Source organism: Lepidothrix coronata, unplaced genomic scaffold (assembly GCF_001604755.1).
Source record: "Lepidothrix coronata isolate B3197 unplaced genomic scaffold, Lepidothrix_coronata-1.0 Scaffold84, whole genome shotgun sequence".
Lineage (NCBI taxonomy): Eukaryota > Metazoa > Chordata > Aves > Passeriformes > Pipridae > Lepidothrix > Lepidothrix coronata.
The window spans coordinates 2,764,035-2,773,072 of NW_016690264.1; the positions used below are offsets into that span (position 1 = coordinate 2,764,035).

The window sequence follows — 9,038 nt, forward strand, 5'->3', positions numbered from 1 at the left end:
CTGTGCCCCCAAGGGCCAGAGACACCTGGATGCCACAGCAAGCACATCATCAACCCCCCACCACTGTGCTCAGTGCCCCCAAGCTCCCTATGCCTCCAGGAGCCAGAGACACCCAGGTGCCCAAGCCCAGAGCAGCAACAGGGAAGCTGCCTCCTCCATGGCAATGGTGCCGCCCCAGCTCTGGCCCCTCAGCACTGCCACAGCCCTGGAGCCGCTCTGCTGGGAGCCAGGGGCTGTCATGGCTCTGTCACCCACACAGGCAGCCCCAGGCTGCTCAGCCCCTGATCGATGTCTGTCCCCTGGATAGGGTGCCCATGCCGCTGCCCTGGGGAGCCCCCAGCAACCCCTGGCTAGCCCTGGGCTGTGTCCCCTCCTTTCCTCCTGCCAGGCCACTGCACCTACCTCTGCCTGCACAGATCATTGACAACCCTAGCCCAGAGCAGAAGCATATGGCAGTTCCCAATGGGACACAGAAGTGTGTCCTGGGATACTGAGACATTCCCAGGAGGAGACAGCACCCTGCCCATCCGTGCTGGGCCGGCATGGCAGCACTTGGCTCCCTCCCACTGCAGTGCACCCCTACTGCTGTGTCATGGTCCCCACTTCATCCCTCATATGCACTTCAAAATACTTCTGTGATAAGGAGCCTGGTTTGGACCTTCTGTGTGTGCAAGTTGTGGGCTGCCCCTGGGATGGGGCTGCAGGCAGGAACTGGGGTTGCTGGGGCACAGAGCAGGCAGGAAAAGCTGCCTCTGCTCCTGCCTGCCTGCAGTCACCCCCACCAGACATAGCAGGGGCAGACACGCCAGACACCACCTCTTGTGGCGGTGGTGCCGCTGCACCCCGGCACTGGGAACCAGGCTGGGCACAAAGGGGTGGCAGGGCTGGTGCCCCTGGCAATGCCAGGGGCACAGTGGGGGGAAACACATCCTGTGTGTGACAAGAAAAGAACTGGGTGTTGAGCCACCCCAGCTGCAGGTGGGGATTTTAATGGGCTGGCAGAGCGCTGTGGGGTGGGGATCCCCCTGCAGCAGTAGGGCACTCAGGCAGCCCCAGGCAGCGCAGGGTCCGCAGGAAGTGGGGTGGTGGGGGTGCATAGAGGGGGCCCTTGGGCAGCACGAGCTCCTGCAGGTGGATGTGGAGTGGGAGGTGACGGATCTGCTGCAGTGAAAGTCCCAGCTGGGACAGCAACTCCTCGTCCAGCACCTGCAATGAGAGTGAGTAGCTCAGTGGGATCCTGGGGGCTATGCTGAATCCCCCAGCCAGCATCCACCCTGGCCACATACCTGTGTGCGGGTCGGGGCGGCCTCGGGGGTCAGCAGGAAGGGCACCCCCAGGACACTGCCCACACGGGAGGAGTGCTCGTGGTCACCCAGTGCCGGGCATAGCAGCAGCGTCAGGTGCACCTGAAGCTGTTCTGGGAAGGCTGGGGAGGCACAGGGGGAAGATGGGATTGTGTTGGTGGGGCAGCATGGCAGCATGGGGTGTGCAGCCACTCACCTGTCTTGGGCTGGAGCTGGAGGAGGGCACAGCCCCCCCTGGCACCAAGCACCCGGTAGCGTGTCAGGGTAATCTTCACCTCCTTCCTGGCCAGGCTGTGGCATCCTGGGGCTGGCACTGGCACCACCTGTGGAGCACAGCCCTCAGCATTCCCCAGGGCACCTCCCACACCCCCAGCACCCTCTTACCATGGCAGTGTCACCCTGCTGCTGCCAGCTCAGCCCAGTGCGGATCTCGCCCTCTGCCTCTGCCGGGACTCCCACAGTGACAGCACTGCAGGGAGAGGTGGTGAGGAGGGGACAGGACCCCCATGCCAACACGGCAGGGGCCCAGGGACTTACCAGTATGTGGCAGGGTACTGGCCTCTCTGGCGGGCTTTGGTGAAGAACTGCTGGAGCTTCTTAGTGGTGTGGTAGCAGCTGGACAGGAGGACGAGGCCAGAACACTCCCTATGGAACATGGCAACTCTGAGCCCCAGAGGGGGAAAGGCCCCCCTGGCTCCGCCTCAGGGCCTCCGACCTGGAACTTCCCACCATACCTGGCAGGAGCCTTCACCACATGGAGTTCAGCAGGGAGGCCCAGCCGTCGCCTCAGCACTGGCAGCAGTGCATCCAGGCTCAGCTCGCCAGGCTGTCCTGGGGAGAGGTTGGGGGGTCAGCACCTGCTGAGCCCCCGAGGTAGGTACCCCCAGCAGACCTCCCTTCCTGCCCCATACTCACCCAGGACAGGCAGGCCCGGGGGCTTGTTCAGTGCCAGCAGGGCTCCTGGCGAGGGGAAACCTGGTCAGGATGTGCCCCCGCACTGTCTCCCTTGCCCCCATCTCCCTCTCCCCCGGTACCTTCCTGGTGCACCACTGAAGCCTCCAGCAGCCCCAGTGTCTTCTCGGGGCCCAGTGGCCGCCTCTGCCTGCAGGGGATGGAGTGAGGGGGGAGCATGGGTGGGACTCCTCCAGCTGCCTACCCGACCCTCCCCTATGTGTCCGTAAATCACTCCTCCACTGACTACCCTGCCTTGCCAGGTGTGCCCCTGCACCCACACCTGTACCCCCTTGCCTGTCCCTGCACCCTCACACTTCCCCAGCCCGTGCTCACACATCTGCAACCTCAAGTGTCCCCACTCCCACACCCACCCCATAACCCCTCTGCACTCACATGTGTGCACCCATGTCACACACACCGTCTCACATGCACCTCACATACACGCACCCCTCGTGTCACATCCCCCCACGTACGTGTGCATTCCATGTCACACACCCCATGCACATACACACACACACCGTGTCATACGCCCCCCGTGTCACACCCCATGTCACACAGATCCCGTGTCACAGCGCCCCCATGTCCCACGCACCCCATGTCCACATGTACCCCGTATCACATGAACCCCATATCACATGTAGCCCGTGTCACACACCCATCTCACACAAGCACCCCATGTATGTACACGCAGCCCCCATGCCACAAGTACATTGTGTACACCCGCATACCGTGTCCCACGCACCCTATGTGCACACGCATCCCCTGTGCACACCCCCTATGTCACACACCCCGCGCCCCATGCACTCCGTGTCACACACGCCCCACGTCACACCCTCCCCGTGTCCCCCACGTTCCCCCGTCGCTCGCTGACCCCGCGGCGCGCGCCCCCGTTCCCGCTCGCGCCAGCCCTCGCGCGGCGGCAGCGGCTCTCCCGGTGCCCGCCATGGCGGCCCCACTGCGCCTGCGCCGAGCGGCCGCCCCGGCATCCGGAGAGCCCGCGGCCGCGGCCATAGAGCGGCGGAAGCGCGGGCAGAGCGTCCCGCCCGCAGGTGCGGCACGGGGGGGAGCGGCGGCACCCGCCGGGGTTGCTCCGGGCGGGCGGTTACGGGGAAGGGGCCCCGGGGCTGTCACTGTGGGAGGGAGGCCCGGGGCGGGGGTTCCCCGGGGGGATGGGGCCGAGGCTGCGCTGGGGAGGCGGGCAGGGAGAGCGGCCCCGCCTGACGCTGTGCCTCCCCAGGACAGCACCATGGCCTCCCGCGGGGGTCCCCGCGCCCCCGGCACCGACGGCAGCGACTTCCAGCACCGGGAGCGCGTGGCCTCGCACTACCAGATGAGGTAGGTGTCTCTTCCCCCGGGGGCTCCCGGGAGGGACACGCGACCCCCAGCAGGCTCTGACGACCCCGTGCTCTCTCCCCAGCGTGACCCTCAAGTCGGAGATCAAGAAGCTGATCTACACGCACGTGGTCATCTGGCTGCTGCTGCTGGCCCAGATGTGCGTGGGGCACCTCAAACTTCTGCCCCACGACCAGGTGGCCATGCCCTACCAATGGGAGTACCCCTACCTGCTCAGCATCCTGCCCTCCCTCCTGGGCCTGCTCTCCTTCCCCCGCAACAACATCAGCTACCTGGTGCTCTCCATGATCAGCACCGGCCTCTTCTCCGTGGCTCCCCTCATCTACGGGGCCATGGAGATGTTCCCCATGGCGCAGCAGCTCTACCGCCATGGCAAAGCTTACCGCTTCATCTTTGGCTTCTCGGCCGTCTCCGTCATGTATCTGGTGGTGGTGGTGGCCGCGCAGGTCCATGGCTGGCAGCTCTACTATAGCAAGAAGCTACTGGACTCCTGGTTCACTAGCACGCAGGAAAAGAAGAAGAAATGAGTGGGAATGGGTGGGCTCCGTGAAGTGCTGAAGCTCTGCAGCTCAGTCCTGTGGGGCGGCGCTGGCGCGGCTCCGGTGGGTGGGGGGCCCCCGGGGACCAAGCTGTGGGTGTCTGAGCCACGCCACGGCCCCGGGCTCGCACGTAACGGGGAGGGGGGGAATCCCCGAGGGCTGGGGCTGTGGAGGGTTCCCTGGGGTACGTTCCCCTTCGTCTGCGTGTTGCTCTATGGAAATAAAGCACCGTCCGCGCTCCCACGCCTGTCTGCGCCGCAGGAAGCGCCGCCCGGCGGGGGGGGCGGCGGGGCCGCACGTGCCGGTGCAGGAATGCGGCGGGGCCGGCCCGGGGCGGGGCGGGGAGCGGCGGCGCTCGGCCATGGGGCGTCCGGTGCTGCTCGCCGCCGCCGCCGCGCTGCTGCTGCTGCCGCCCGGCACAGGGGCCGCCGTCACCCGCCTCAGGGTCTCCGCCAACTTCGTGAGCGCCGGGGAAAGGGAGGGAGGTGACCAGGGAAGGTGGGTGGGGGACGGGCGGCGCCGCGCTCACCCCTGTGTCTTTGCTTGCAGGAGTGCCGGGCCACCGGTGAGTAGCGGCGGGGCCGGGAGAGGGGCAGGGCTGCCCGCGCGGGGCTGCCCCTGCCCGGGGACACCGGCTCCTCCAGGGTGCGGCGAGACGGCGGGGCTTCCCCCGCCCGCCGCTACCGGGTCCTGGAGGATGGGGGACTCCCGGTGTCCGGGGCATGGGGCTTCCCGCTTCCGAGGAGTCTCGATCCCCGGGGCTTCCAGGCTCCCGGGGTTCCCCGCTTCCAAAGACTTCGGATCCCCGGGGCTCCCCGTTTCTGAAGACTCCCGGTCCCCGGAGTTCCCCGGCCGCCGGGGCTCCCCGCTTCCGAGGACTCCGGATGCCTGGGGCTCCCCATTTGCGAGGACTCCAGATCACCTGGGCTCCTCCCTTCCGCGTACTCCTCCCCAGGACTCCCCTTCCCCCGGCTCTCCTCTTCCGAGGGCTCCCAATCCCCGGGGCTCCCGGTGCCTGCGGGACCCCCGACTCACGGCAGCTCCCTCTGTGCTCTCCCTCTGCAGCCGACAGGACGCTGAGCCGTCCCCGCTGCCGCCGCCCGTCCCGCCCCGTGCCGCCGCTGGAGCCGCCTGCCCTGTCGCTGAGCCGTGCCCGGCTGTGCCTGCCCGCGCAGCCCTGCCAGCCCTGCCTGCGGGTGCGGCTGGCCCTCCCCGCCGCAGGTACGGGCGGGGGTGGCGGGGCCGGGCGTCCCCACGGTGGGGGACACACACCCCGTCCTCCCACCTGTGACAACACCCCACGCCGATTTCTCGCAGAGCTCGGCGGTGTCCGTGGGCTGCTGCTCACCTTCCTGGAGCTGGGCTCCAACCGGGCCGGCTGGCTGCAGGTCTGGCAGCGGCGCCGGGTGCTGGACAGCTCGACGGTGAGTCTGCGGTGGGTGTTAGGGCCTGGGGACACCGGGGCTGGTGGTGCCTATTGACTCCCTGCTCCCCACAGTGGCAGGTGCAGTTCGACTGCTTCCCAGCTGAGAGTGGGCAGCAGGTCCTCGTCTCCCTCCGCACCATCCCGGACCGGGGCTTGTCCCTCAGCCGCAGCCGCCTGGTCACCACTGAGCCACGTGGTGAGAATGGGGAGTCCCGGGGGGTGTCTTGGGGGGATACTGGTGCCAGCTGACCCTCTGCCTACTCTGCAGAGCCTGTCTTCACCCATGCGTGGGTCCCTGAGGCACGGGCCATTGAGGTGTGGGTGCCCAAGGGTCCTGCGCTCATGGTGCGGCTGTGCCATCAGCTGGCCCTGGAGTGTGAGGAGCTGCCCCAGCCCTTCCACCAGCAGGTAACGGCTCTGCCCCCAATACCCCCGTCTCAGACTGAAGGGCACACTCCCCATCAGCTTATTCTCCCTCCTTGCTGCAGGTGCGGGTGCCAGGCGGCCACCGCGTCTCGCTGCCATATGAGTTCCTGGTGCCCTGCCTGTGTATTGAGGTGGGTCACCTTCCCCCTGCAGCCACTGGAGCCTCTGTCTGCCCTTGCAGGAGAAGTGGGGGCACATCCTGCCCCCCACTCCTCACTCTGCTCCCCTAGGCCTCCTACCTTCACCACGACAGCCTGCGGAGCAAGCGCTGCCCCTTCCGTGATCAGCCGGATGCCTGTGAGTGCCTGTGGGGAGGGCAGCTGGGTCCCAAGAGTGTCCCCCAGCATCCCCAGCCCACTGATGCAGTGTCCCACAGATGGCCCTGAGCTGTGGTCCTCGGTGCGCTTCCACGACTACAGTGCCAGCAGCAAGGACCAGATGGCAATGGCGCTGACTGCCAGCTGCCCCCTGCACCCACAGGCCACGCTGTGCTGGAGGGAGGCAGCGGATGAAGCTGCACCCTGCCACAACATCCCCAACTCCACAGCCAGCGAGGAGGAGCAGGTGAGGGGTCCTAGTCCCAAGGTGTCATGGGATGCAGGACCGTGCCCCTGGCTGGGGCACCCACTGGACCCCACAGTCCCCTGAGGGCAGCAGGTGAGCACTGAGGTGTCTGTGGAGTGCGTGGATCAAGGATGGTGACAGTGACGCACACTTTGTGCATTCCAGGTTTACACACTGGACAAGGTGGACGTGCACCCCCAGCTCTGCTTCCGAGTAAGCCCCTGTGGGTGGGTGGGCACCACCTGGGAAGGGATTGGGGGGCTGTGGTAGGCAATGGCAGCTCACCCACTCTTTCTGCTGATCCCTCAGTTCTCCTATGGGAACAGCAGCCATGTGGAGTGTCCCCACTGGCCAGGTGAGCCCCACAGGCAGAAGGCACGCCTGAGCTGAGCACAGCCCTCACTGAGGTCCCTCACGTCCCTCATCCCATTGCGCATTCTGCAACCTCCCCTCTCTCTCTGGTGGCCACAGAGACCGCCTGGAACGTCTCAGTGAGTGTCTGGGGGCTGCAGCTGCGCCTGCACCTCAGCTCCCGCATCCCCGCGGCCTTCAGCGCAGCCCTGTGCCAGCGCCGGGGTGGGCAGTGTGAGCCTGAGGCCCCTCTCTACACTGTCACACAGGTGAGTGGTGCAGGGCTTGGGGGGACATGGTGGGGACAGACCTGCGCTGACCATACACTTCTGCTTTGCAGCCAGAGGGCTCTGCCCCAGGGGAGCTGGCACTGCTGCTGCCAGTGCAGGTCCTGGGCAGCTGTGTGCTGGTAAGGTGACCCCCGTGCTTGCACCTGCTCCATCGGGGACATCCCAACACGGCCCCCCCCTCACCCAGCTCCTTCCTCAGGTGTGGCGCTCGGACGTGCACTTTGCTCGGAAGCAGCTGCTCTGTCCCGATGGTGAGAGGAGGTCCTGGGGGGACGCAGGGGGCAGCAGAGATGGGCAGACACCCCCCTTACTGCCCCTCTCCCAGTCTCCCGCAGGCACTTTGGGCTGCTGGGGCTGGTGCTGGCACTGGGGCTGGTCGTGACCGTGCTGCTCCTCAACTGCTGCAGTGCCTGGAGGCCGGACAATGGTGAGGGGCACCTTGGGGGCCTGCAGGATGGGGCCAGCAGCCACGATGGTCATCGGGCTGGATTGTCAGGGTGTGCTGGCTCCTGGGCTGCAGATGGTCCTGGAGCAGTGGATGGTGGTGGATGCCAGGGTTTCCTCCAGGGGATATCAGTGGGATGTGGGGCTGGGCTGTCACTGCTGTCCCCTCCATTCTGTAGGTGTCCCAGGCGGGCGCCCTGTGCTGCTGCTGTACTCGCCGGACTCGGAGGAGCACCTGGGGCTGGTGTGCGCCCTGGCTGAGCGGCTGCGCGCGGGGCTGGGCTGCGACGTGCGCCTGGACCTGTGGGAAGCAGGTGGCTTGGGGCAGGCAGGCACCTTGCCCTGGCTCTATGCCCAGCGGGGCCGTGTGGGCCGCCAGCGTGGCACCGTCCTACTCCTCTGGAGCAGGGGCAGTGCCCGGCTCTTTCGTCGGTGGCAGGTCGGGGTGGCCAGTGGGATGCCTGGGGATGCCCATGACATCTTTGGGGCAGCCATGGCCTGCCTGCACGGGGAGCTGGGTGTGGCAGGCTGTGGCGGCGGGTGGGTCCTGGCCTACTTCAGCCGGCTCTGCAGCCCCCACGACGTGCCCCGGCCCCTCCGGCCCCTGCCCACCTACCGCCTGCCCCGGCAGCTGCCTGGTCTGCTGGGTGCCCTGCGGGGCAGCCCCCCGGCCCCCCGCTGCTGCCGCCAGGGCAGGACTGGGGGGCTCCTGCATCGACTGATAGAGGCGGGGGCTGAGGAGGGCAGCCGGCCGCCCCGGCCCCCTGGGGCAGCTGCTGCAGCTGCTGGCACGTGAATGCCGGAGCTGGGACTGAGCTGGGCATGGCTGCAGGGCGGGCAGGGCTGGGCACAGCCTTGGTGAGGGCAGGGGCTCTGCCGTGGAGGGGCAGGGCTCAGGTGAGCGTGTCCACTGCAGCGCAGGAGGGGTGCCCATGGGTGCCTCAGCCAGGGGCCGCAGGGGTCCAAGCAGGATTGGCCTCAGCGATGGAATGGGCTGAAGTGGCTGGAGCAAGCATCCAGTTGGTCACCTGGGGCCAGGAGCAGAGATGCTGTCCTGGGCAGGGACGGCTTTATTCCTATACAGGGACCTGCTCCAGAGGAAAGCCTGTAGAAGCCCCTTTGGACAACACAGCTGAGCGAGGGGTCGAGGTGGTACTGGAAGAAGCCAAGAGGTGGGGGGACTCCCTGCCCAGGCACAGGGGGCTTGGAGGGGCAGGCGCTGGGCACAGCCTGGCCCTTCTCCTTGCTCCGACATTGCCAGCAGGACCTGGTTTGTGGTGGAAGCAATAAAGGCATCATTTCACCCTGCCCTGCTGTCCATCTGGTGTGCCGGGGGAACTTTGTTGGTGCCTCTGGGGGGGTGGAGGCTTCCCCATGCCCCTCTGCA

The 9,038-nt window shown here is 67.1% G+C and overlaps 4 protein-coding genes across 8 annotated transcripts in view; 3 read left to right on the plus strand and 1 right to left on the minus strand.

Moving 5' to 3' along the window:
* LOC108500063 (tubulin monoglycylase TTLL3) overlaps window positions 1–764 on the plus strand; it is a 5,512-nt gene extending 4,748 nt beyond the window's left edge. The window contains exon 11 of one of the 3 annotated variants that reach the window (XM_017820564.1): window positions 28–764. In XM_017820564.1, coding sequence (XP_017676053.1) covers window positions 28–494 — 467 coding nt within the window. In that variant the 3' untranslated portion in view covers window positions 495–764. Of the gene's footprint in view, window positions 1–13 lie in introns of all 3 variants that reach the window. The other 2 variants (XM_017820563.1, XM_017820565.1) reach the window with 2 other exon arrangements.
* Window positions 765–952: 188 nt separating this feature from the next.
* Window positions 953–3,203, minus strand: RPUSD3 (RNA pseudouridylate synthase domain containing 3). 3 transcript variants are annotated; one of them, XM_017820577.1, is made up of 9 exons: window positions 3,130–3,203; window positions 2,339–2,406; window positions 2,220–2,264; window positions 2,039–2,135; window positions 1,842–1,949; window positions 1,689–1,773; window positions 1,501–1,627; window positions 1,287–1,426; window positions 953–1,206 (listed from the first exon to the last, which is right to left on the minus strand). In XM_017820577.1, the coding sequence occupies exons 1-9, from the start codon at window positions 3,201–3,203 to the stop codon at window positions 988–990; spliced, it is 963 nt and encodes a 320-aa protein (XP_017676066.1). In that variant the 3' UTR covers window positions 953–987. The 3 variants fall into 3 exon arrangements, with proteins under 3 accessions (XP_017676066.1, XP_017676067.1, XP_017676068.1); XM_017820578.1 differs by lacking the exon at window positions 3,130–3,203 and adding an exon at window positions 3,001–3,070; XM_017820579.1 differs by lacking the exon at window positions 3,130–3,203 and adding an exon at window positions 2,732–2,743.
* Window positions 3,204–3,243: 40 nt separating this feature from the next.
* Window positions 3,244–4,393, plus strand: JAGN1 (jagunal homolog 1). Its single transcript, XM_017820582.1, has 3 exons — window positions 3,244–3,307; window positions 3,496–3,593; window positions 3,676–4,393. The coding sequence occupies exons 2-3, from the start codon at window positions 3,505–3,507 to the stop codon at window positions 4,136–4,138; spliced, it is 552 nt and encodes a 183-aa protein (XP_017676071.1). The 5' UTR covers window positions 3,244–3,307; window positions 3,496–3,504; the 3' UTR covers window positions 4,139–4,393.
* Window positions 4,394–4,462: 69 nt separating this feature from the next.
* On the plus strand, window positions 4,463–8,938 carry IL17RE (interleukin 17 receptor E). Its single transcript, XM_017820566.1, is given in 17 exon segments — window positions 4,463–4,503; window positions 4,505–4,610; window positions 4,700–4,715; window positions 5,216–5,371; window positions 5,468–5,574; window positions 5,649–5,772; window positions 5,845–5,984; window positions 6,065–6,133; window positions 6,233–6,299; window positions 6,379–6,566; window positions 6,732–6,779; window positions 6,876–6,921; window positions 7,038–7,186; window positions 7,258–7,326; window positions 7,407–7,458; window positions 7,533–7,634; window positions 7,831–8,938. Coding segments are annotated over 17 exon segments (2,097 nt in total). The 3' UTR covers window positions 8,448–8,938.
* Window positions 8,939–9,038: the final 100 nt, after the last annotated feature.